General features: G+C 44.6%; 1 protein-coding gene across 2 annotated transcripts in view; it reads right to left on the bottom strand.

Annotated features, from left to right (window-relative positions):
* LOC149459579 (uncharacterized) overlaps positions 1-27,976 on the bottom strand; it is a 60,598-nt gene that overhangs the window by 14,737 nt on the left and 17,885 nt on the right. The window contains exons 2-9 of one of the 2 annotated variants that reach the window (XM_089680937.1): positions 26,444-26,712; positions 20,148-20,372; positions 18,536-18,564; positions 10,877-11,114; positions 8,105-8,311; positions 5,786-5,830; positions 5,682-5,701; positions 2,526-2,808 (exon numbers count right to left, since the gene is read on the bottom strand). In XM_089680937.1, coding sequence (XP_089537063.1) covers positions 2,526-2,808; positions 5,682-5,701; positions 5,786-5,830; positions 8,105-8,311; positions 10,877-11,114; positions 18,536-18,564; positions 20,148-20,372; positions 26,444-26,712 — 1,316 coding nt within the window. The remainder of the gene's footprint in view (positions 1-2,525; positions 2,809-5,681; positions 5,702-5,785; positions 5,831-8,104; positions 8,312-10,876; positions 11,115-18,535; positions 18,565-20,147; positions 20,373-26,443; positions 26,713-27,976) is intronic. The other variant, XM_089680938.1, reaches the window with a different exon arrangement.

Raw genomic sequence — 27,976 nt, 5'->3', positions numbered from 1 at the left:
TCTGGCACTCCGTAACAATTCTGTCTGTCCCTGAGTAAAAATTCTGTGGCCCTAATTAAAGTTTCTGTGGCCCTAAGTAACAATTCTCTGGCACTCAGTAACAATTCTGTCTGTCCCTGAGTAACAATTCTCTGGCACTCGGTAACAATTCTGTCTGTCCCTGAGTAACAATTCTCTGGCACTCAGTAACAATTCTGTCTGTCCCTGAGTAAAAATTCTGTGGCCCTAATTAAAGTTTCTGTGGCCCTAAGTAACAATTCTCTGGCACTCAGTAACAATTCTGTCTGTCCCTGAGTAACAATTCTCTGGCACTCCGTAACAATTCTGTCTGTCCCTGAGTAACAATTCTCTGGCACTCAGTAACAATTCTGTCTGTCCCTGAGTAAAAATTCTGTGGCCCTAAGTAAAGTTTCTGGGGCCCTGAGTAACAATTATCTGGCACTCCGTAACAATTCTGTCTGTCCCTGAGTAACAATTCTCTGGCACTCAGTAACAATTCTGTCTGTCCCTGAGTAAAAATTCTCTGGCCCTAAGTAAAGTTTCTGTGGCCCTGAGTAACAATTCTCTGGCACTCCGTAACAATTCTGTCTGTCCCTGAGTAACAATTCTCTGGCACTCAGTAACAATTCTGTCTGTCCCTGAGTAAAAATTCTGTGGCCCTAATTAAAGTTTCTGTGGCCCTAAGTAACAATTCTCTGGCACTCAGTAACAATTCTGTCTGTCCCTGAGTAACAATTCTCTGGCACTCGGTAACAATTCTGTCTGTCCCTGAGTAACAATTCTCTGGCACTCAGTAACAATTCTGTCTGTCCCTGAGTAAAAATTCTGTGGCCCTAATTAAAGTTTCTGTGGCCCTAAGTAACAATTCTCTGGCACTCAGTAACAATTCTGTCTGTCCCTGAGTAACAATTCTCTGGCACTCCGTAACAATTCTGTCTGTCCCTGAGTAACAATTCTCTGGCACTCAGTAACAATTCTGTCTGTCCCTGAGTAAAAATTCTGTGGCCCTAAGTAAAGTTTCTGTGGCCCTGAGTAACAATTCTCTGGCACTCCGTAACAATTCTGTCTGTCCCTGAGTAACAATTCTCTGGCACTCGGTAACAATTCTGTCTGTCCCTGAGTAACAATTCTCTGGCACTCAGTAACAATTCTGTCTGTCCCTGAGTAAAAATTCTGTGGCCCTAATTAAAGTTTCTGTGGCCCTAAGTAACAATTCTCTGGCACTCAGTAACAATTCTGTCTGTCCCTGAGTAAAAATTCTGTGGCCCTAAGTAAAGTTTCTGTGGCCCTGAGTAACAATTCTCTGGCACTCCGTAACAATTCTGTCTGTCCCTGAGTATGAATTCTGTGGCCCTAACTAGCGTTTCTTTGTCCCTAAGTAACAGTTCTGTGGCCCTCAGTAACAGTTCTGTGTCTGTGCGAGTAACAATTCTGTGTCTGTGCGAGTAACAATTCTGTGGCCCTAAGTAACAGTTCTGTGGCCTTCAGTAACAATTCTGTGTCTGTGCGAGTAACAATTCTGTGTCTGTGCGAGTAACAATTCTGTGGCCCTAAGTAAAGTTTCTGTGGCCCTAAGTAACAATTCTCTGGCACTCAGTAACAATTCTGTCTGTCCCTGAGTAACAATTCTCTGGCACTCAGTAACAATTCTGTCTGTCCCTGAGTAAAAATTCTGTGGCCCTAAGTAAAGTTTCTGTGGCCCTGAGTAACAATTCTCTGGCACTCAGTAACAATTCTGTCTGTCCCTGAGTAACAATTCTCTGGCACTGAGTAACAATTCTGTCTGTCCCTGAGTAAAAATTCTGTGGCCCTAATTAAAGTTTCTGTGGCCCTAAGTAACAATTCTCTGGCACTCAGTAACAATTCTGTCTGTCCCTGAGTAACAATTCTCTGGCACTCAGTAACAATTCTGTCTGTCCCTGAGTAACAATTCTGTGGCCCTAATAACGTTTCTGTGGCCCTAAGTAACAATTCTCTGGCACTGAGTAACAATTCTGTCTGTCCCTGATTATGAATTCTGTGGCCCTAACTAGCGTTTCTTTGTCCCTAAATAACGATTCTGTGGCCCTCATTAACAAGTCTGTGTCCCTGAGTAATGGTTCTCTGTCCCTAAGTAACTTTTCTCTGTCCCCAATTATCGTTTCTGTGGCCCTAACTCTGTCCCTGTCCCTAGTACAGAGCGGTCTGCCTCTGTTCAATAACTGCAGGCAAATGAAGAATTCCAAAATGGCCGCTATTTATAGCTCGACCATTACACAGTGCTGGCTGGCTGGCTGCTGATAGGCTGATGCGATCACATGTAGTTGAGGCATGCATTATGGGTCAGCGCGCCTTGTCTGCGCGCCTTCCCAGACATCCCCGCTCCGTCGCCGCACATGTCAGCCGCCATTTTCTGAAAAATTTCGATTCGCGCGTCCGAATTAGGCTATTTTTCGGATTCGGCACGAATCGAAATTTTTCAGATATTCGACTCGAATTCCACTTCGGATACTTCGATTCGCTCATCTCTAATGATGACCTCTTACCTAGGTGATCACACAGATATCTCAGCTCCTCATCATATACAGAGCCATTGATGTCCACAATGTTGATTCGTCCTCTTTTCTTGGTGTGATACAAAATACCGAACGTGCACCGAGAGACGGCCTCCCTGAACTGCTGCCATCCATTGTTGGAGATGTAGTGAGGAAGGACGGTGGAAACTGTGTTATGGAAGGGCTGTGATTTTAGTCGGTTGATAAGCCATTCATAGTCACTCTCTGATGACCTTGAAAAGATCCCAACTGTGTGATATACTGAGAGAGGCCACTATATAATGAAAGATACAAAACAATAATCATTAGATAACAGCAACAAGAGAAATGATTGTACATTACACTAAATCCATGACTACAAATCTCACAATGCGGCGGGTTCCAGCAATCCTGGGATCACTATTAGGGGTCGGTCTATATTGACAAAAAGAAAACTGCTTTGCAGATGTTTCATCATTCACACAAAAGTAACGAATAACACCCGGAATGTTTATACCGCTTGAGGACCAAACATGTTTCGGGACGTTTTGTTTAAATTGGTATTTCTTGCTAGAAAATTACTTATAATCCCCAAACATTAGATATTTCTTAGCAAAGACCCCAGAGAACGAAATGACGATCGTTGCATTTTTTTATGTCACATGGTATTTGCGCAGCGCTGTTTAACCTCTTCCCAACCACGCTATAGCTGCAAGATGGCTACAGCGCGGTTGTCTGCTTCTGGGAGGGTGTCCATGTACGCCCTCCCAGAACACGCTCCCTGTGCGCCCTCAGCGGCATGCACCTGGTGCCGTTGATGATCGCTGTGTCCTACGGACACAGCTGATCAGATGATACAGTAAAAGGCCAATCACAGCGGTCTTTTACCACATGAACAACTGTGTCCAATGACAATGAAGATCACAATGTAAATACTGTTGCCGGTTATCGGCTGCACTTTTGTCACAGCATGAGGAAAGTGTCGTCCAGCAGTGTCACCCATAAGTGCCCAGCAGTCCCACCCATCAGTGCCCAGCAGTGTCACCCATCAGTGCCCAGCAGTGTCACCCTTCAGTGCTGCCCAGCAGTGTCACCCAGAAGTGTCACTTGTCAATGCCAAACAGTGTTGCCCATCAGTGCTGGCCAGCAGTGTTGCTCATCAGTGCTACCCAGCAGTGCTGCCCATCAGTGCAAAGCAGGGCTGCCCATCAATGCTCAGCAGCGTCACCCATCAGTGCTCAGCAGTCCCACCCATCAGTGCCCAGTAGTGTCACCCATCAGTGCCCAGAAGTCCTACCCATCAGTGCCCAGCAGTCCCACCCATCAGTGCACAGCAGTGTCGCCCAGCAGTGTCGCCCATCAATGCCAAGCAGTGTCGCCCATCAGTGCTACCCAGCAGTGCTGCCCGTCAGTGCCCAGCAGCACCGCCCAGCAGTGCTGCCAGTTAGTGCTGTCTGTCAGTGCCTCCAGTCTGTGCTATCAGTCAGTGCCCCCCCTCAGTGCCCATCAGTGCTGCAGATCAGTACATCATCAGTGCCTACTCATCAATGCTCACCAGTGCCGCCTCATCAGCCCCGCCTCATCACTGCTACCTATCAGTGCCGCCTCTATCAGTGCCCATCAGTGCTGTCTATCAGTGCAGACTCATCAACGCACATCAGTGAAGGAGAAAAATTACTTGTTTCTAAAATGTTATGATAGAAACAAAGAAAAACTTTTTTTTAAAATTTTTTGCTCGTTTTTCATTTATAGTGCAAAAAATACCCCCCCCCCCGTAGCAATTAAATACCATCAAAAGAAATTTGTGTAAAAAAATGTTAATAATTTCCTATGGGTGCAGTGTTTCATGACCGCGCAATTGTCAATCAAACTGTGACAGCGCTGAAAGCTGAAAATTGGCCTGGGCAGGAAGGAGCTAGAACTGCCCAGTAGGAAAGTGGTTAAAACACTATTTTTGGGGAAAGATACGCTTTAATGAATTAAAGAAACCAAAATACAATATTTACCCCAATTTTTTTGTAAAATATAAAAGAGGATGTTACGGTGAGAAAATAAACAGCTAACATGTGACGCTTTACAATTGCGCACAATTGTGGAATGGCAACAAACTACGGTACAATCTCCATAGGTACAGGGTACCAGTTCAGAGTTACAGAGAAGGTCTAGCGCTGGATTTATTGCTCTCACTCTATCGATTGTGGCGATTCCTCACATGTGCGCTGCAAACACCATTTACAAATACAATTGACGTATGGGTTCACTTCTGCACGTCAGCACAGTGGGATGGGTGGGATGGGGGCACTTTAAGTTTTTATTTTTTTTTACTGTCCCTTTAATTTTTTTTATCATTTTTATTCCTAATACAAGAAATGTAAACATCCCTTGTAATAGAAATATACATGACAGGTGGTGGGGGGCTTTAGATACTCATTATTGGAGAACAGACCAAACACACAACCCATGAAAGGAACAGAGGCTGTAAAAGTGAGATCTAATCAGTCTCATCATATATTTCTATAAATCTATCAGGTCTTTGATCATCTCAATAACTGCTAAATGTGTTCTGTTAACATTAACCGGTTCCCCGCCGCCCTATATCAGAACTACAGCTACAAGGCAGCAGGGCTGCGTAAAATCCAGTATATATACCACCATTTGTAGACGCAATAACTTTTATGTAAACCAATTAAATTACACGTATTGGGAAGTTCTTTTAGCAAAGACATGGAGCAGAATACATTTTGGCCTAAATTTATAATGAAATTTGATTTTTACATTTTTTTTTACAGAACATGTTTTATAGCAAAAAGTAAAAAATATATAAAATTTATTTTCAAAATTGTCGATCTTTTTTGTTTATAGCGCAAAAAATAAAAACCAGAGAAACGATCAAATACCACCGAAAGAAAGTTCTATTTGTGGGAAAAAAGGACATCAATTCATTTGGGTGCAGCATTGTAGGACCGCGCAATTGTCAGTTAACATAACACAGTGTCGTATCACAAAAAATGGCCTGGTCGGGGGGGGGGGTTGGGAATCCTCTGGAGGGAGAGGGGTTAATATAACCATAATTTTAATGTCTTCCAGTTGATTTGAGTGGAGAATCTCCTATTACATATGGAGAAGGCTGGTATTTTATACTCAACTGGTTATTGTAAATATTCTTACCATATATCTGTTGCGGGGACCTAAGTGAAGTAAAAGAATAAAGTCACAATAAGGTCCAAAGCAATGTAAAGAGCCGATCACAACTGAAAACACAGACTACTTACTGCGTATGATTTTTCTGATCTTCTTTATTTTTTTTTCAAAAGAAGCTAAAACAAATGGAAATAGAACAAACAACACCATTACTACAGACAGAGGTTTTTTTTATAGGGAACATCTTCTAGTTTGAGAATCTGTGTAATATGAGTGTGATCAGAGGAACAATAACATGGCAATGGAGGGCAATAGGGATCAACTTCCACACGGGCCAAATGTTTGTACAGTATTTTGTTCCATGATGGATTTTGATCCATGTGTAGCCATTCCTGTTTGGCAGTGTATTCCGATCAGTCTCCTGAATGTAGATATGTAATGTATTAAAGTCCTGGTTATGCCTGATAACAGCCCATTTGATGACTTATGCCGGGTCCAGGGCCCTGATACTTGTTAAGGGAATTTAGTTTTTAGACTGCTTGATATATAAATTAACATAAACTATATGGCTTTATTATGATTTATTGAGTCATATAGATGTTCCGGTTTGAAGAGCTATTTAAATGTTTTTCTCTGTTCTCATTATGGCCTTGAGGTTCAATCCTTGGCTGATATATGAATATAGTAATGCATTAGTCTTTGCATGTGAACACCTTTGAGGGTATTTGGATATAAAATGATAGCATTTTCAGCTGTCAAGGGTTCTAATCCCTCTCCACTTTATCCAAAATAAAAATGTTTTACTTTCAGTTTAAATTGAGGAACATAAATGTGCAAATAAGTGTCATGGCACTCCTGCAGTATGGGAGGACTCCATGTAATAAACCATCACAGAGCACCATGTTTGAGTCTCTTGTCTCCTTCCCCGGGTGTTAGCATTTGAAGGGCACACTAGGTCTGAGATGTCCCGCTCACCACTTGTTCCCTGACCAGCTCACAGAACATTTCATACATCCCATGGTTATTGTAAAGTAAAAGCTCAGGAACACAGAGGACTCCCTATAGCATGCCAGATCCACAAGTGCCGCTATCACTTTCCATACTGTAAGAGTGGCAGTTGCTGTCAACAGCACATGTCCACAGGTGAGGGGATCCATCCTACACTGCCTGTATAGTCCCAGCAGGGATCCACGTCACTTATCCCTGGTACTGGAAGCAGTGGCTGAGAGAAAGTGGATGGAATGAAGGAAGAATGTAAGTTGTAGGTGCAAAAATGGCCAAGATTTTATAGAACTTTTATTATTAAAACACATTTATCTCTATTCCTTGCAGTGTACAAGGCAGCTAATGTTTTGTCTGTTTCCTGACACCCTTGAAAAGTAGGTGTTTGTGCTCTCCTCCAATACATCACATTTTGCTTTTTATTATCTGCAATACCCGAATTTAGTCAAGAAGAAAGAAAGAAAGAAAGAAAGAAAGAAAGAAAGAAAGAAAGAAAGAAAGAAAGAGAGGAGAGAAATGAGAGATGGAGAGATAGAGGAAATGAGGGATGGGGCACTGGAGGAGAAGAGGGAGGGGACTGCTGCAGATGAGGCGGGGGGGGCGCTGGAGGAGATGAGGGAGGAGGAGCATACAGGAGCCGACTGCATGCAGGAGATGGATAGGAGAGGCAGCTGGGTGGCACATAGAGAAACCAAGAAATGCACGGTGTGATGCCTGGCTGCCTCTCCTATCCAGGCAGACCCCGGCCCACCGGGAAAATGCCCCGTGTGCCCTATGGCCATTCCGGGCCTGTACTGGTCACACATCAGGTGTCAGCACCAAGAATCGCAGCCTTACTATGTGTGGGAGGTACCACCTGCAGCCAGCGCAGAATCGCCGGACGTGGTGGCGGCACTGCCAGGTGTGTTGGAGGCTTGGTAGTGTTTGTCTTCGAATGTAAAGCGCCCTTGAATGTAATGCGCACACCGAGTTTAGAGCCTCTTTTTGGCCAGAAAAGGTGTGCTTTACATTCGAGTAAATACGGTAATATCTGTTATTTTCTGAAGACATGAACTTCTGCACTCTATGCCACTACATTACCATACTTTTCTGCACTCACTCTTTTGATAGTCAGCATGTAGGGCCTCCTTCATGTGGACATTCCGATCAGGCCTGCCTGGCCGTTTGTCTGGCGGACCCGTTACGGACCTCTATTCTTCTCTATGGAGCAGTGGGTGTAAATGGACATGAATCTGTTTACACCCAAAAACATCCAGTCTGATTCACCAAAAACAGACGGATGGGGATCTGTTCCCCTTCCATGAATTGGATTGGATGGCAGTGGGAAGGAAATGGCCAGGCGGTCCATTTCCATCCAACTGTCCATACATTACATAGAGTACAGTGAGCTGTGTCTGTGTCCACTCTGCAGCAGCGGAGCGGACACGGACCTGTCATCCGCTTGTTACCTTCTGCAGCCGCTTGTTGTAGACGTTTATTGATCTCCATAAGAGATAAGAACAATGTCTGATAATTTGACTGTTTTTCCTGATGACTAAATAAAAATAGATTGCGGTACATTTCTCCTATGCTGGGATGACGTTCCAATATCCGGATCTTCTCCTGATCACTGCTGTCCTCCACATCATCCATTACTATGATCACATGATCCTTCCCTGTAAACACACAAAGTATTCATAATAAGAATTACATTCTCCCTCCTGTATGTACAGATCATCATCATCATCATCATCACCACCATCATCATCATCATTTATTAGTCACATTTTTCTTGAAGATACAATTGTCATTTGTTTCCTCCCATTTCTGGTGATGTTAATGGGGCCTCTATGGTAGCAGAGCACTTTCCCCACAGGAGCCGCTTAGTAGATTGCATGGAGTTCTCTCCCCAGTAGTTGCCTCGCAGCCAGGCACACGGTCACAGTCACTCTTTGGCTCAATGAACAGTCCAGGGGTGTTCTTTTTGGTGTTTTTACTTTAGGGTAACTTGGATAGAGTTAGGGAATTGAGTGGGATACTCCAAAAACTATGAGCCTGTAGAAACTTGAGGAGATTGATCTTCCTCTGGTGAACAGTCCAAGCAAAGTCCTTTCGTTAGGAATCAAATAGACTGAGCTCTTCAGGACAATGGACACTATGTTCCCTTTACACACACAGCTGACTCTAACACACGAGGGATGGCAGCAGCCCACGGTCTCCAGGTTCTCTCTTTCCAGTCCTTGGAAAACGGGTTGCCTTTTTCCAATATCCTCCAGACACATCCACCCTGTGATACCAGAATAGATCCTCAGGTGATAGTCCCTCAGTCAGCTCTCTGCAGCTTCCAGCAAAACAAGCCTCCAATTAGCCCTGCAAAGGCCTTAGCACCCTGCAGGCACATGGAAGGATGGCCTAAGGGGGCAAGAATTACCCCTTAAGCTGTGATTTCCTTGTAGAGAAAAATACCTCACTGCTCTCTGTCTCATTGTATTTATACAGACTCTCAGCTACCATCTGGGTGACCGTCCCCAGGGATTGGCCAAGGCTGTATGAATATTTAGCTGCTGATTAGACTCTTCCTGCCCACTAGCTTCCAGAGCTTTTTGGACTATTCAGGGGGAAGCAATCAATCCTGCAACTACTGGAACACAGAACAGAACAAACAATCTACACACTCACACCGGTTACAATGAGCCAAACTAAATTTTCCCAACAACAAACCGCAGCTCCACTGGATACAGTGAGCCAGAACCAGATTTACCTAATCCTAACACCTACCTAGGAGGGTGTACAGTAACATTCCAAGTGTCTGTAGTCACAATAAAGTCATTGGACGGCACAGTGGCTTAGTGGTTAGCACGTTTGCCTTGCAGTAAATGGGTCATGGGTTCAATTCCTGACCATGGTGCCTCCTGCATGGAGTTTGCATGTTCTCACTGTGCTTGTGTGGGTTTCCTCCAGGTGCTCCAGTTTCCTCCCACACTCCAAAGACATGCTGGGAGGTTAATTGGCTCCTGTCTACACTGGCCCTAGTATGTGTATGTATGAATGTGAGTTAGGGACCTTAGATTGTACACCCCTTGAGGGTTAGGGACTGATGTGAATGTACAATATATGTGTAAAGTGCTGCGTAAATTGACAGCGCTATATAAGTACCTGAAATAAATAAAATTGGGAGGCACAAGTAGGTTTGGAATTAATTTGCATATTGTACTTCTTTCCTAATCTTCCAGTGATGGGGATCTAGTATTTTTCCAAATTCTCTTTTTTTTACTGTCATGTGATCTGTAGGGAGCAGTGGACTGCAGTCATCCTTTATATTTTTGTAAGGTTTCTCCAAACACAGATTGTTATTCTTCCTTCTGCCAGAGACTGTTGTCTGTGTATAGAGGGTTATCAGTCGGTGTAATGAATTGACAACCCAATCAATCGCCAGGATTCAGGGTCTGGTAAGGTGTGCTGGGTAGGTGATAAATATTTGACAGACTTCTTGCTGTAACCAGAATCACTGTTACTGGATTATGCAGAGTCTGAAACGTATTATTGTTAAATTGCCTGATTGCTGTTCATTTTTGCTGTCACAGGATGGAGCGTCTATAGACCCTAAGCTACTTATTCTCAAACATTTCCCCCCAATTGTGCTCCTGTGACGTCACCCTGTTACAGGAAGTGCCTAAACAAGCACCTCCATGGCAGGATCATCAGGGATTATTGGAATGAAAGCTGCAGATTTAGAAATAATGAAAACGACTTTTGAAATGACATTACCATGTTAAACCTATATGAGATTTTACCGATTGGGTTGCATCAATGTAAAGTGGCAGTAAACTCTTCTTTAGTACTTTCACCTGCAGGTGAGATTATAATAAAGCTTCCCTGTAGGTAAAATGAGTATTTACTAAACGTGAACCGTTTAGGAGATATTCCCTCTTTTTAAGAGCCAGCGCATGTGCTCTGAAGGAACGACATACCCGTACCAGTCCTTCAGAGCACTGTGCCGTGGCCCTGGACTCCCACGTGCATGCGTGGAAGTGACGTCATCGTGGCTCGACCTGTCAGATGGCCGGAGCTCATGAACCCAAAAGGAAGACCGGTGAAGATGCAAGTCCTGTCAGCGGTGACAGCGTGCCATTGGAGGGCTTCCTTTCAAGATAAGTCCTTCATAATGTGCTAGAGGATTTTGTTCCCTGGATGCGGTTTCCTATGGCTTTAATAAATACGGGTATTATAATGTCTCTTACCAAGACGCCTTGTGTGCTTCTGTATCAGCTGAACATCTTCAGAATCTGTCTCATTGATTTGTCCTCTCTTGGTGAAGTAGAAGATACCAAAGGTGCACCTCTCAGTGTTGATTGGGTCAACGGTGATTTCAAAATGATTGACATCTGATACATGATCCTTGAAATGATCTGAATGAAGCAGATCTGTTATCCAGGAATAATCATCATTCCTTGATCTGGAGAAGATTGCATGTCTGCCCTTAAATAAAATGAAAAAAATGAACATACAAATATTTCCATGCATGCAAAGTTGGTACCACTGTATGAAAGATAATTAAATCAGGGGGAATGAGCTTTGCCGATTGGAGAGCTCTAGTTCCGAATCAGCAGGGGGCGTGTCAGACCTCCGCAGAGAGACCACGGCTTTCAAACAGAAATCAAAGGTCCCTCTCTATTGCATGCTGCAGGGGACAGGCTTTTCTACTAAGGCTGGGGTTGCCACCTGTCCAGGATTCACCCACACAGTCCAGGATTTGAATCATGTGTCTAGGTTTCAGTCCACCAGATTATACCAATGGTGGGCGTGCAATGTACAGTGCAGAGTACGGAATGAGTCGGTGTAGAATAAGGAATGTACAGCGGAGGGTACAGAATGAGTCGGTGTAGAATAGGGAATGTACAGCGCAGAGTACGGAATGAGTCGGTGTAGAATAGGGAATGTACAGTGCAGAGTACGGAATGAGTCGGTGTAGAATAGGGAATGTACAGTGCAGAATACGGAATGAGTCGGTGTAGAATAGGGAATGTACAGTGCACAGTACAGAATGAGTCGGTGTAGAATAGGGAATGTACAGTGCAGAGTACGGAATGAGTCGGTGTAGAATAGGGAATGTACAGTGCAGAGTATGGAATGAGTTGGTGCAGAATAGGGAATGTACAGTGCAGAATACGGAATGAGTCGGTGTAGAATAGGGAATGTACAGTGCAGAGTATGGAATGAGTTGGTGCAGAATAGGGAATGTACAGTGCAGAGTACGGAATGAGTCGGTGTAGAATAGGGAATGTACAGTGCAGAGTACGGAATGAGTTGGTGCAGAATAGGGAATGTACAGCGCAGAGTACGGAATGAGTCGGTGTAGAATAGGGAATGTACAGCGCAGAGTACGGAATGAGTCGGTGTAGAATAGGGAATGTACAGTGCAGAGTATGGAATGAGTCAGTGTAGAATAGGGAATGTACAGTGCCGAGTATGGAATGAGTTGGTGTAGAATAGGGAATGTACAGCGCAGAGTATGGAATGAGTTGGTGCAGAATAGGGAATGTACAGTGCAGAGTACACAATGAGTCGGTGTAGAATAGGGAATGTACAGTGCAGAGTATGGAATGAGTTGGTGCAGAATAGGGAATGTACAGTGCAGAGTACGGAATGAGTCGGTGTAGAATAGGGAATGTACAGTGCAGAGTATGGAATGAGTCGGTGCAGAATAGGGAATGTACAGTGCAGAGTACGGAATGAGTCGGTGTAGAATAGGGAATGTACAGTGCAGAGTATGGAATGAGTCTGTGCAGAATAGGGAATGTACAGTGCAGAGTACGGAATGAGTCGGTGTAGAATAGGGAATGTACAGTGCAGAGTACGGAATGAGTCGGTGTAGAATAGGGAATGTACTGTGCAGAGTACGGAATGAGTCGGTGCAGAATAGGGAATGTACAGCGCAGAGTACAGAATGAGTCGGTGTAGAATAGGGAATGTACAGTGCAGAGTACGGAATGAGTCAGTGTAGAATAGGGAATGTACAGTGCAGAGTACGGAATGAGTTGGTGCAGAATAGGGAATGTACTGTGCAGAGTACGGAATGAGTTGGTGCAGAATAGGGAATGTACAGCGCAGAGTACGGAATGAGTCGGTGTAGAATAGGGAATGTACAGTGCAGAGTACGGAATGAGTCGGTGTAGAATAGAGAATGTACAGCGCAGAGTACGGAATGAGTCGATGCAGAATAGGGAATGTACAGTGCAGAGTACGGAATGGGTCGGTGTAGAATAGGGAATGTACAGTGCAGAGTACGGAATGAGTCGGTGTAGAATAGGGAATGTACAGTGCAGAGTATGGAATGAGTTGGTGCAGAATAGGGAATGTACAGCGCAGAGTACGGAATGAGTCGGTGTAGAATAGGGAATGTACAGTGCAGAGTACGGAATGAGTCGGTGTAGAATAGGGAATGTACAGTGCAGAGTACGGAATGAGTCGGTGTAGAATAGGGAATGTACAGTGCAGAGTACGGAATGAGTTGGTGCAGAATAGGGAATGTACAGCGCAGAGTACGGAATGAGTTGGTGCAGAATAGGGAATGTACAGCGCAGAGTACGGAATGAGTCGGTGTAGAATAGGGAATGTACAGCGCAGAGTACGGAATGAGTCGGTGTAGAATAGGGAATGTACAGTGCAGAGTATGGAATGAGTCAGTGTAGAATAGGGAATGTACAGTGCCGAGTATGGAATGAGTTGGTGTAGAATAGGGAATGTACAGCGCAGAGTATGGAATGAGTTGGTGCAGAATAGGGAATGTACAGTGCAGAGTACACAATGAGTCGGTGTAGAATAGGGAATGTACAGTGCAGAGTATGGAATGAGTTGGTGCAGAATAGGGAATGTACAGTGCAGAGTACGGAATGAGTCGGTGTAGAATAGGGAATGTACAGTGCAGAGTATGGAATGAGTCGGTGCAGAATAGGGAATGTACAGTGCAGAGTACGGAATGAGTCGGTGTAGAATAGGGAATGTACAGTGCAGAGTATGGAATGAGTCTGTGCAGAATAGGGAATGTACAGTGCAGAGTACGGAATGAGTCGGTGTAGAATAGGGAATGTACAGTGCAGAGTACGGAATGAGTCGGTGTAGAATAGGGAATGTACTGTGCAGAGTACGGAATGAGTCGGTGCAGAATAGGGAATGTACAGCGCAGAGTACAGAATGAGTCGGTGTAGAATAGGGAATGTACAGTGCAGAGTACGGAATGAGTCAGTGTAGAATAGGGAATGTACAGTGCAGAGTACGGAATGAGTTGGTGCAGAATAGGGAATGTACTGTGCAGAGTACGGAATGAGTTGGTGCAGAATAGGGAATGTACAGCGCAGAGTACGGAATGAGTCGGTGTAGAATAGGGAATGTACAGTGCAGAGTACGGAATGAGTCGGTGTAGAATAGAGAATGTACAGCGCAGAGTACGGAATGAGTCGATGCAGAATAGGGAATGTACAGTGCAGAGTACGGAATGGGTCGGTGTAGAATAGGGAATGTACAGTGCAGAGTACGGAATGAGTCGGTGTAGAATAGGGAATGTACAGTGCAGAGTATGGAATGAGTTGGTGCAGAATAGGGAATGTACAGCGCAGAGTACGGAATGAGTCGGTGTAGAATAGGGAATGTACAGTGCAGAGTACGGAATGAGTCGGTGTAGAATAGGGAATGTACAGCGCAGAGTACGGAATGAGTCGATGCAGAATAGGGAATGTACAGTGCAGAGTACGGAATGGGTCGGTGTAGAATAGGGAATGTACAGTGCAGAGTACGGAATGAGTCGGTGTAGAATAGGGAATGTACAGTGCAGAGTATGGAATGAGTTGGTGCAGAATAAGGAATGTACAGTGCAGAGTACGGAATGAGTCGGTGTAGAATAGGGAATGTACAGTGCAGAGTACGGAATGAGTCGGTGTAGAATAGGGAATGTACAGTGCAGAGTACGGAATGAGTCGGTGTAGAATAGGGAATGTACAGTGCAGAGTACAGAATGAGTCGGTGTAGAATAGGGAATGTACAGTGCAGAGTACGGAATGATTTGGTGCAGAATAGGGAATGTACAGTGCAGAGTACTGTGCTCTTTTCCAACCTTAGCTTCCCAGTTCCCCAAATGAATTTGTGAACAGCAAGAAAGAGAACTCTCATAGACTGATACCATCCACACAATTTTTTTGAACAAGATAAAAATAGACTCACATATGATTAAAAAACATTAGCGGACATGTAACCAACAACTGCAACATTTCTAATGAGCTCTGAGGTCGCACCAAGATGAAACGATCTTCCGGCCACTGCACCCTCCACTGCTCCCTCATCTCCAGCATAAATATGGAAGCCATCCAGAACTCCTTTCGGTGGTATTTTGTGCCATCCATGAAAGGGCCACATGGTCTGATGTGATGGGTCGGCCCAACAAGTAGTAGCAGATTGTCTATAGTGCCCATTTTATTGCCAGACACGCTCTTTTCACAATGGAAATTGTTTTCAGCCAGTCTGATCTTCCGTCTCAGGTACATGCCAGTGTACTCTCCCCCCCCACAATCACCTGAGACAAGACTGCACCCAGACCCAGCTTTGAAGCATCTGTCTTGATGTGGGTTTTGTATTATCTGGAAGTCATGATGTTCATTTGCAAGGCTTTCCTCTCAAATGAGAGACTTTTTTTGCTTTTTTTTTCTGACTTTTTTTTGTTAAGCCTTCATTTTCTACCATGCAGACTGACACATACAGTAACTCTTGTAATGGATACATACATCTGACTTTTCTGTTGAGATAAGCTTTCCTCTGTGCCTACTGTATGTAATGCCATTAACTTATCTTGTGACAGTTCAAATGTCCTACTTTGCATAGCAAGAAGTCTCCGGAAAGGGGAAGAGTCCATCATGGATTCTCTGAACCAAGAACACTTTCCGAAAGTCTGAGGTTGAAGACCTGTTCCTGGCACCCGGCCTGTTTCAGATGGAAGAAAGTTGCTTCTCCCTCAGGACTCCAATGAATAACAGTGAAGGTTCTCCCCTTCATGAGGTCTGTCAGAGGTGCTGCCAGGCTGGCAAAGTTGGGAATAAACCTTTAATGTGAGTGGATGGGGCTACTTTTTGGATGTCCTTCACCTTGTTCAGCTGTGGTTTGGTTATGCCTCTGCCTATAACATACCCCAAATGGTGGGCCTCCTCTAACCCAATTTTGCTTTTTTCTAGGTTCACAATGAACCCTGCCTTTTGGAAGGCAACTAGCACTAACTGAACCTTTTTTAAACAACATCCCAGTCGTGGCTAAAGATGACAGCTCCCGTGTAATGACCTTGGATGAGATATTTTTTAAAAGGTATTGCCTCCGGGTACCTGGTGGCACAGACGTGGACCAATAATATTTACTGTTGTCACCTAGATGGTTTAACTAAGGTGCCAATCAGGTCCATGGCAATACAATCATGCAAAAATGTTTATTGGACAGATCAGGACCCACAAAGTCCTTAATTTCCTGGTATACTTGGGGCCAATAAAACCATTCCAAAACCAGTTCCTGCATTTAGCCACCTGAAAGGATCCCCAAGCACATGACCATTAGCCAAACGTAAAACACTTTGAGCCTGAAAGCCTGGGTCATCACAAGTTGTTCAATCATTTCATTGCTCTCTTTGATTAATATGTACAGGAAATCAGATTCACAGCAAAATGAGGGAACTGCATAGCTGCTCCAGGTTTCTGTGGTTCACCATTTAAATCTGTGACCTGTTCCCTGGCATATATCAAAGTGGAGTCTTTCAAACGAGCACTAAGAAAGTCCTCTTCAGAACCCTCGACAGGTCTGGCTGAGAAGAAGGAGCCTCAGCTTCTAATGCCACACATACCTGCAGAAAACCTGGGTCAGTTTCTGCAGATTCACACATCTCTTGACATCTATCATCCTTATTTTTTAATTTTCTAATTCCCTCCTCGGAGGCTTCCTCCTTTTTAGTGCAGGCCTCAAGACCATTCAATTTCTTCTCATAGAAGTCCTAAAACAGGAGGCAGTCTCACCCAATCAGCAAGTCATTTGGCAATCCTAAGATCACCCAAACTCGATGCAGTTTCTGCTAGAGTGGATAAGGTTATAGTGGCCACTGGATAGTCATTGAGGTCCACTCAGATGACACCCACCTGTTCTCAAGGGATCAGTTTTCCCTGCAAACTATTTGATTGGAGCATTTGCGAAGACCAAGATACAGGAACCTCTTATTCATTGACTCATTTCACACACTCAATGTGCATTCAGACTTTTCACAGCACATATTACATAAGTATACATGAAGCGTTGATGGCTCATGCCGCATTCCATCAACTCATCCTGCTTTGGCACTGGGCTGCCATATGACTCAGTTGGTGGCAGGACCAGCACCGAACATTGTGGGGTTCTCTTTCCCCTGACAGTTCTTTGAAAGGATTAGATGCTTGACTTCTGGTGGGAGTGTTATGCATCAAGGCACACACAATGTGGTCAACATGCAGCATCGTGACACTGGGACACATCTTCTTGATCCAGATCAGCTCTCAGGTTGCAGAATGCCCCCAGCTGTGATGTTCAACTTGGCCACCCAACAGTGAAGCTCCTTAGAAACCCCTGGTAGAAGCAGGTCCAGGGCAACTTGCTCCACAATCTTGGTGGGGGTCATCTCCTCAGGCTTCATCCAGTCTTGGAGTAGGTGCACGGACCCAGCTCTCCAAGCCAGCCAAGATAAGAGTCACTTCCAGCCTGGCTAGTATTTGTACCTTTAGCAAATTATAATCTCTTGCATATTCTGGGGAAACTCCTCCTACAAGCTCTAACCAGTGCTCTGCTGGACACTGATAGAAGTCACAAGACTGCTATATATTACTGATGAGAAAAGGTATTTAGCAGTTTATATAAAAGTTTACTAAAATAATTGCATTTCCATGTTCTGTCTACTGTGGGAGAGCGGATATAGGGAAAGAAGGATCCGGGGAGAGCGGATATAGTGAGTGAAGGATCCGGGGAGAGCGGATATAGTGAATGCAGGGTCTGGGGTTTAGTAACACTTCAAGTCCTGCTAGATCCCTGCAGGCCAGCCCCTTTTGCAGGTATAGCTATGTAAAACATTCAAAATAAGTGTCTATACTGTTTAAAACCCAGAAATACACTGTCTCACCCTGATCTGCACATGCTCAGTTGCTCTCTATTTTTTGACACTGTGCTGAAAAATCAGAGCCACTAGAGACTATCTGCTGACAGCGTAAAGATTTATTGCTGTTCAGGGGCTCTGAGCTTCAGCAAAATGGCCATCTCCAGCAAGAAGAAACAGGAGAAATGGTGGAGGCAATTTACAACGCACACTGATTTTGTTGGCATAATTATTAATGTGGATGTATGTTCCTTACTAAAGAACATTATTTTTGATCACGTTGTTATGGGTAAAGTTCCACTTTTAGCCCAACTCCCGTAAACTTTAAAATGGTCCCTTGCAGTTGCACTAGAAAAGTTAATTGCTTGATTAGGTCTTGGGACACTAAAAGAGTTACTTACCTGCTCCTCCATGCCACTAGACCAGTCCCCACAGCGTCTTCTCCTCAATGTTCCACCCGTCTAAGGTCCTTACAGTATGTCATCAAGACCAGTGCAAGGTCCATAGCCCAACACCGGACAAGACGATGCTGAGGAACAGTCCACTGCCAGATCATGGGGGGGAACTCTATCCACCAGGGAGTGAAGGATCAACTAAGTAAAAAAAGTGCTTTTTCTTTCCCTTAGTTTAAGCGAGCAATTAACACTTGTACTGCAGGTGCATCCCCACATTTTAAAATTTCCTGGATGTGTGCTGTAAACTATGTTTTTGGAGAATCACACCCTTGGTCACAAATTATCATCGCATATCTATTCCTTACCTTCATTAAGTACTTTTTGCGGTTTTTCTCTGAAAGAATAAAAGACAAATATGAGACATTGTGGGAAGACATCTTCAGAAGCAGAGTTCAGCCAAGGCAGTCTCTCTACATCTCTGACAGGGGCCTTTAGGTGTTTGGTGGAAATGTGAGGATAACCCCCTCCATTGGTACATACTCCCTATACAAAGACCACACCTGGTTCTTTCCCAAAAGGTACCAAGGCCGCCAGCAACCCAAGCAACAGTCCAATCACTCCGGCTCCAATAAACAGTCAAGGGGCTGTCTTTTTGTGATTTAGCGCTTGTAGAACTTGTAATAGGGAGAGGGGTTGGGGACAGGGGATACTTCATAACTTTCAGCACATAGCAAATGGAAAAAAATCTCTTCCCTAAGTCTTTCTGAACAGGTTAAAGTGGTTGTAAAGTCTCAAGGCTTTTTACCTTCATGTATTCTATGTATGAAGGTAAAAAACCTGTGTGCATTAGTGCCCCCACCCCCCTCCCAATACTTACCTGAACCCCATTGCTATCCATCGATGTGCATGACAGCCTTGGCTGTCCCGGGTCTCTGCTTCCTCATTGGCTGAGACAGCAATGAATGGACACACGGAGCAGTGGCTTGAAAACACACCTGCTCTGGTGCCCCCCATAGTAAGTTGCTTGCTATGAGAGCACCCGACAGAAAAGAGGAGCCAGGAGCTCCGGCAGGGGACCCAAGAAGAGGAGGATTGGGGTTCATCTGTACAAAACCACTGCACAGAGTAGGTAAGTATAGACATGGTTTTTATATTTTAAAAATAAAAATTATACCTTTACAATCACTTTAAGGCCTCACAGCTGGGGACCATGAGGTAAGTCTCTTTGGCATTCAGTCTTCTCCTTTGTAATTGTGAATATTGAACAGTCTAAGGCCTCACATCTGGGGACCACAAAACAAGTTTTGGCCATCTGGTTACCTTTCACCCGTGCACAGTTACTGGTACCCAGTGCATCATCCAGTACATAGTCTCAAAGATGAATTTAGGGTCACTACTCGCAAGACATATGCCACCTCCCAGCTTCCTCCAGGCACAACCCAGTGAAAGAGATAGCACCTCTCAGGACCAGATCCCTTAATAGTGTGGTTCTGGAGGTAGTTCTAAGCAAAGCCAATTTAATCATTTAATCCTGGCACCACCAAGGCCTCCTAGAGCAGCTGTATAGTCCACAGATTATCTGGCAGCAGAAGTTCCTGCACCTCTGGAACCCTCCTGGGGAGAAGGAACCTTGCTCTCCAATGTCTCAGACTATTTATCTTAATTCCAGCCCTTAATGGGCACTCCTCCCCAGGGATTGGCTAAAACACAATAGTTATTCAGACTAGTCAATTTGAATCTCCCAACCTAAGCTCTGTAAACTCCTTTCAGAGGCAGGAGGAAGCAATCATACTCCCAGCCTGTGAGACCCTGAATAGGACAGAACAAACGATTACTGGTTCCTTGATTGCAGAAGGAGCCAAAAACTAAATTTACCCAGCATCCTGCGCTAGGAGGGTGCTACATAATATTCATAAAAACCCCAATGTATTTATAGGAGTATAATAGAGGAATAAATGACTGAAATGTCTCCATTACCTGAAGCCTCCTTTAGGATGTGGTGGATGTGTCGGAGTTTATTGGCCATTCTTCTCTCCACTGATAGAGGGTTTATTTTATGTTTAGTCAGATATTCCATTTCTTCTTTGCTCAGGGTCAGGAGTTCACAGTCCGGGTATCCCTCCTCCATCCATCCAGCTATAATCTGTTTCTCCGAATTTATATCTTTCACATCTCTTATCACAACGTTTATGTTTCCTGGACCTACAGAGCAGACAAGACTATAAACTAGACAATACATGTAAGAACCTTCCAAGCATACTGTAGCTCTAAGGAGATGGTCAACAAAACACAATTCCTACATTCAACTGTTATAGTAAAAACATAGTAGATTGTACAATCAGACTGAAGTGTGTGTGTCTGGCTGTACTCTCCATTCACAAATGTGTTTTTTTATTATTCCTCAGCACAATGCCGTGAATACATTATTAAATATTCTCCCCTTTGACATCCTGAAGGTGACACTTTGCATGGCTGGTGGCTCTCAATCCCAGCAGTCAGGGTCTCCACTGATGATCAGGAGCCAATTAGAGTGGCTCCTGATCATGTGACCACTATATCAGCTGTGACTTAGTCATTACATGCAGGTTGGAGACCCCAATGATAAATATAAAGCTTTCAAGCAGCAGATGCCACCTTTAGGCTGAACTATTTGTATGCAGTGGCATATATTCAATAGTGTAACTGTCAGGTACAATTGCATTATTAAAATGAATAATAAACTCATTTAAAGATAGGGAAAGATTTAAGCCTTTTTTTTTACAACCAAGCACGTTTTTTTATTATGTGTACCAAATACCAAGTCATATACAAAATATCTTATATACAGTGAACAGCTCTCAATAGTAGGCAGTTGCACCCAGGGATGTCCCCCAATGAGGAGTTAAACAGTAAAACAAAAAAGAGGGGAGCCCCTCTAAGAGTAGCAACTAAAACCAGCTATAGGATCAAGGATGAAATCTTCTCACGGGTTCAGGTGGCTGTTACCACACAGTAAGTTGTTGCCAAGTCGGGTTGTAAGACCGACTGCAGTATGGCTGTTCTCTGTGTACAGTCTGCCTGTGGAAGAGTTTTATGTGCAGCAGCTGCAGCGCTTGATTAGCCGAGTTCCCTCTAATGTTCTCCTAGTTATAAGTAAAAGGGGACGACTTAGGACCAAGAAGTACAGTTCTAGAAAAACTGGAAGTTTACTATATTCCAAGGGAGAGCGATTCATTTTTCCAAGGGGCCACATGAGAAACTGAGACTGTTGTGGAGGGCCGAACCAAAGTTTAATGTATAGTAGAAAAATATTTTGAATAAACTGGCAGCTTTAAGTGAACAACATTGGACTGGGAAGGTCCATAAGTATGTAACCATTATAGAAAACAAAGACCTGGTATGAGGAATAATAGGCACAACTGCTCATGGAAAGGTGTGCACACTCACCATTATTAGAAGCAGCTGTGAGATGGGGAAACAGCTTTCATTGTTTTAACACTGATTGAAGTAAATTAAAAACGTTCTGACTGACATTCTGCAGTTTAGCCACAAGATGTCACTGTTTTTTCTAACACAGCCTCAGACTGCATAGAGATTTCTATATTCATGAAGGGGTGGGGTTTTATACTTGGAGAGTGAACAGGAAAAGGAGAGGAGAGCAGCCATGCTTGAGAGAGAGAAGGGGGGGGCTGTGTGATCTGAGAATCTGATGCCATCCAGATGTGAGGACAGCCCTCCGTGATCAGAAATTCAGTTGAGTGAAGCTGATGGTGTTCAAGACGCTAACCATGTTCAAAGAAAGGAAGATTGCTTCCAGGAAGCTGATGGGAAGCTGTTCAGAGTCACCAGCGGATGCAAAGCAGACCCGGGTCAGTAAGATCGTGCATGCACCTCATTTCAGTGTTGGCGCTTATAGACTGAGACCAGGCCTATAGTTAGTTAGTTAGGGTCTCTGTTTGTGTCAGGCCACAAGTGTTGTTACTGATCATTGGAAGGACTCCACAACTTAAAGTGACATTTCACATTGGAGAGCTGATAAAATCCTACAAACTCAAGCCAGACTGGCATTTTTCTCAGAAGGAATACTCAGGCACGTGCTACAGGACCAGTTATGGGAGGGGGAATACTGTAGATTTGTGTAAGATTGTAAGCTGTTGTGCTGCACCGCAGGCTAGCCCATACCATACACCCATACACTGATTCCTGCTCTGTAGGGTAATAACAGGTAAGGTGTGGCAGCTTAGTTGTGCCCCCCAGTAGGTAAATTACTACACTTTCTACCTTCATCCATCAGAAGGCGCCGTGCTGTGCAGCACAAGGGTCTCAGCCTTTGGGCTGGGTGTATGTAAATTTATTGTATGTTCCCAGCATTTGTGGTTGTGTTTATTTGCCACATCTAAGTAAAATTCTGTTGTGACAAAAGCTGGTGTTGGGGTTGCTTTCCTCGTTTGTGACTTCACTGTATCCTGGGGAGCCCACCCCAGTACACGGCTTACACAGCAGAGGAGAAATGTCCTCTGCTGGTCACAATATTGGTGTAAGGCAGGCTGGTAAAAGCAGGGAGCTGACAGGCACAGGGGTTCATTAACTGACCTTCCCTTCTGTGTGACTGACAAGCTCAGGGAGATATCTGGCAGAGATGAGAGGACTGGAAGGAGAGAAGATGAGATCAGTACAGGGGGGGGGGGGATTTCTGGAGAAAAATGACACAGGAAATAGACGGAGGGCATGGCAGGGGTTAAAGCGGCTTGGGCTAGGTGGTTGATTGAAGAATTTAAAAGTAAAGTGGGTGGCAAAAAAAATCTGATTGGGTCAAAGTCAAGGATGGGTGGAGCTGCAGGGGCTTGTCTGGCAGTTGGTCTGGGGTGGTCTTTAGTTGTGGAGGTCTGCTGTGTTGGGGAAAACTCTCCACCCTCCCACCCTACATTGGATCTTTGGGTGCTGGGTTATGCTGGTGGTTGTGGTTTGCTTTGGCATGTGGCATGCGGGGTACAAGGTAATTTTGGGTTAGGATGGGTAAAAAAGGTAAATTGTAGGGACCCGTCTGAGGTACGGCTCCCAGTTGTTGGGATGTGTATCTGTGTGTTGTCTCCAAGTCAGTGGTCTTGTGGCTGGAGGCCTGGTTAAGTGACCACAGCTTGATACCTAATAGGACCTTGGGGCTCCATAATTTTCTGTTACACTGTGTGATTATGTTATTTATCGGTAATTCTTCTGTTCTTTATATTTTGGTTAATAAAAGGCTGCTATGGCCATTCAACTCCAAATTGTTGTGTTGTCTTTATTTGCAAGCAGTAAGATGGGTTTGTGGTCAGAGCAGTATAGACAAGGCATATTTACCGTATTTTTCGCTCCATAAGACGCACTTTTTTCCCCCCAAAAAGGGGGGGAAAATGTCAGTGAGTCTTATGGAGCGAATATGGATCGGCCGGTCCGGTATTTCCACTGCCACCGTGTCAGAATACCGGGCCGGCCGCTCAGCTCTGCAGTGGGACCTTACCTGTTCCTCTATCTAGCGGCGCGCTGTCTTCCCGGCTTCTGTAGTGTGGGCGCTCGGTGGACAGCCGGGTGCCAAGTGCGCATGCGCAAGAAGCGGTGCTCTTTGTGAATGGTAAGGCGGTACCTGGGACACATGACAGATCCCAGAAGCTGCCGGACCAATCACAAAGCGCAGCGCTTCTTGCTCATGCGCACTGGGCATCCGGCTGTCCGCCGAGCGCCCACACTACAGAAGCCGGGAAGACAGCGTGCGGCTGGATAGAGGAACAGGTAAGATCAAAGAAAAACTCTGTGGAAGTAAGAGCGGGTACCTGTCAAATTCAGGTAGCCACTCCCCCCCCCTTCCCAAAGGTCAGCAGTCATCTCCTGTACTGTCCGCAGTCTCTGGTCATCTCCTGTACTATGTCCGCAGTCTCTGGTCATCTCCTGTACTATGTCCGCAGTCTCTGGTCATCTCCTGTACTGTCCGCAGTCTCTGGTCATCTCCTGTACTGTCCTCAGTCTCTGGTCATCTCCTGTACTATGTCCGCAGTCTCTGGTCATCTCCTCTACGATGTCCACAGTCTCTGGTCATCTCCTGTACTGTGTCCGCAGTCTCTGGTCATCTCCTGTACTGTGTCTGCAGTCTCTGGTCATCCCCTGTACTGTGTCTGCAGTCTCTGGTCATCTCCTGTACTATGTCTGCAGTCTCTGGTCATCCCCTGTACTATGTCCGCAGTCTCTGGTCATCTCCTGTACTATGTCTGCAGTCCATTAGTTCAGAATTTTTTTTTCCTGTTTTCTGCCTCTAAAACCTAGGTGCATCTTATGGTCAGGTGCGTCTTATGGAGCGAAAAATATGGTAATACCCTAGTCATGACCTGGAGAGAAGAACGAAGGCATGGCTACTGGGGTTTACTGTATGCAGGCACTAACACAGGAGGAACTTAGCCGGGTAGCAGAGTGGTGGGAGAGCAAAATAACAATGTGGTAAGCTGTTAAGTCCAATTCACAAACACAACAGAAACTAAACAAGGTGCGATATTTATCACCAGGGTCTGTGCCCACTCCTCTTATGCAAAGCAGACCTACTCTCCTTTATAACCGGTCAGATGTAAATGGACCGCCTGTGTGTTCACATCTGACTGTCATCTAATCTGACCCACTGGATGGATGAGGAAGGGATCCCCATCTGTCTGGTTTTAGTGGATCTGATGAGATACAGGCAGGTGTAAGTGGACACAAGTATGTTTATATCCGCAGCTACATAGAGAGCAATGGATGGTCTGGTCAGGTCTGCCTAAAAAACAGACATGCGGGCCCCTTGGCCTGCCTATGTGAAAGGGGCCTTGCTTGTTGCAGAGGCCAATCAGAGGCACCAAATGTATAAACAAGAAATATTGGATCTCCCCTACTCCACGCTCAGGATATGGAGACAATGTAATCCACAAGGTAACATGTCTAACCGCAAAATAAAAGCCCAATTCCATCACTACTACAAATAATAAAACCTAAAACACTACGGGGTTACCACATGCGATAACATGGTCACGTGATTCATTTGCAAAAATTTCCCAATTCACAAAAAAAAAACAATTCTGCGGTATTTAACGCAAAATTTAAAATGTGTCGATAGATACCGCAAATAAACGGTGCTGTAAGTCTAATTCACAAGCACAACAGAAACTAAAAAAGGTGCGATATTTATCACCAGGGTTTTGCTGGCGGTATCACATGCAGTATATTTTCAGATGCAGTGAGGCGTCCCCCCAACCCCTAGGGGTCTGGTATGGATATTAAGGGTAACCGTTTATTTTTGGCGTGGGGTCTCCCCCAGATCCACACCAGACCCAAAATCCCTTAGGATTGTGAGGGGACCCATACGCCTTTTTTTTCTACTTTTTTTTTGGTGTGGGGTTCCCCCAAAATCCATACCAGACCTAAGGGCCTTTTTTTTTTAATTTTGGTGTGTGGTTTTCCTTAAAATCCATAGCAGACCCAAAGCACTACTGACCCCTCGGGCAATAGGGGATCGTGGAGCCCCTGTATCCTTGCCCAAACTCAAAAAAGCCTATGAAAAAGGTACCAGAGGCATCTCATGGGGCCCCCTACTGACCTCGGGCCCTCGGGCAGTGCCCGAGTTTCCAAATGGTCAGTCCACCCCTGGTCGCTATTTAACTCTTAATTGGCCCTAATAACACAAACAAATTAGAATTGTTTGCAGCACTGAGCCAGAAATAATTAGCACTCCAAAACATCAAAACCCATAATCCATAAACCCCACAATCATAAAGTGCCCACTTAATAATTTACATGAAAGGAAAAAAAAAGTTTATGTCAACATAATAAATAACCTCCAATCTCTCACATGTTCTCATGCACTATAATTGTGCAATCATTTAAATTAAATCAATAATCCAAAATTCATAGACTCCATTTATATTCCCGAAGTGTTCCAATGTGAAATCTTCAAGTGCAGTCTTCACATAATAATGTTCCCCAAGTGCACTGTGACCCACAGCCTTTAGGCAGCCTTTACCAGATCTACTGTATACTGTATTGTACAGCGCTGAGCAAACTGTTGGCGCCATAAATCCTGTATAATAATAATAATAATAAATCACAATGAAGTTTCCTCACACATACATGTCATACAATCCGGGATCTCTGATGTGAAAGGAGACTCTGCATATCACAATATTTATACATCAGCTATCATATGATCCTACAATGGGCTCTGATCTGTGGAGCCGTTCAGAGTGGATCCAGAATCCAGGAGATCCTTTCTCATCTGGGACTCTGTATGACTCACTTACCATGTTTACTTCTGTAGTAATCCAGGAAACCCTTCATTTCAGACAGATGCGGCAGAGGGGTCCCTGCAGAGTATGGGTGATAGAGAACAATGACTCTATCAAGGAAACATTCCCAGATTTCTTCTTTGAGATAAGATCCGTAGCACACAGCCCCACACTGAAAGGATGAAGTTTCTGATAGAAGCGATACTATCTGTGACACATCGGTGTTGGGGTTCTGTGTGAAGACAGTCAGCCACTTTCTGCTCTCCTCCCCACTCGTCATATCACTGAAACAACACAGAGGAGAAGAAGAAGTGAGAAGATCGATGTGATTTGTTATATACAGTATACATATAAAAGTGATATAAAGAAATGCTGTATACAGATCCTGGGTGACATTCAGGACGGACCTCTTTCTGTAACCGTCATGATGTCTATTTATGGGACTGAGGACCGCCAGTCCTGAATGTGCTATAGGGGCACTCATGGGCCACTGTCTAGGGCAGCAGGTTAGAGAACATGAAAAAGTGTATATGCAAATATATATGAGCACATTGCCGTTAGCCTTGTATCCCAACTATTCCTATCCATTGTGCTCTAATGGTCTGTCTGTGTCTCCTTGGGCAAATGTGATGTCATTCTGACCACACACTAACCCCACAATAATTACACAGACTTAAATTTTCATAACCTAACTGTACACTAGAGGGTGCTACAATCCGTCACAAGTTGTACATGTTTATCTGCAGTCTTCTAGTCTCTACAGCCATTCAAAGTGCTGAAATTTAAAGATTCTTCTGAAGCTCAGAATAAAGGGGGCAGAGAGTTGAAATTCCACTCTGCAGAGCTCAGTGAGGAGAGCTTTGAGAGCTCATTGGAGGAAAGGGACACACCCCCCTCAACACAGCACACAGGAAACGAGCTGTGGCTGTGCTCTTAATTGAGACAACTACACACTATAGAGGGATATGCTTTGTTCATGTGTCATGTCCGAGATTTACAACCACTTTAAGAAAGGATTCTTCGCAGTAGCAGTTACCCTTCTCCAGAGAGGTCTCTAGAGCAGAAAATGTAGACATACATCTTCAGGGAGATCCACTATTGGAAACAGCCCGGAGCCAGCAATCTGGAACAGTCCCTCGAAGAAGAGGAAAAGCAGCGTTAGTCTCTCCAGGTTCTCTCACTCTCAGGCCTCTTCTGACTGTGCCCCTGTGTACATAGACACACCTTCCAGTATCAGACAGAACCTGCCCCATGAGTCTACAGGCCAGATCCTCAACAGACTTTCTCTTGACTGTTCTCCACACTTTAGCAGTAGGCCCCCCAGTTCTCCCTGAGCTGGGACCTCGATGAACCTTCTGCAGGCCTCAGCAGCTAGTCCAGGAGGGCAGACAGCCCCTCCAGGCTTTGTCTCTACACCAGGGCAAAGGAACCTGCTGTTCTAAAAGGAACCTGCTGTTCTAGGCTCCAGACTATTTATGCACATATCAGCCTCCTGCTGGTTACTCTCACGACTAGATATTGGCTGAAGGAATATTCAGCCCAGGGTGT

Source organism: Staurois parvus, unplaced genomic scaffold, assembly GCF_062004578.1.
Source record: "Staurois parvus isolate SC_StPar_1 unplaced genomic scaffold, SC_StPar_1.0 ptg000254l, whole genome shotgun sequence".
Taxonomy (NCBI): Eukaryota; Metazoa; Chordata; class Amphibia; order Anura; family Ranidae; genus Staurois; species Staurois parvus.
Note: the sequence above shows the minus strand (reverse complement) of the source record. Positions and strands in the feature narration are given on the sequence as shown.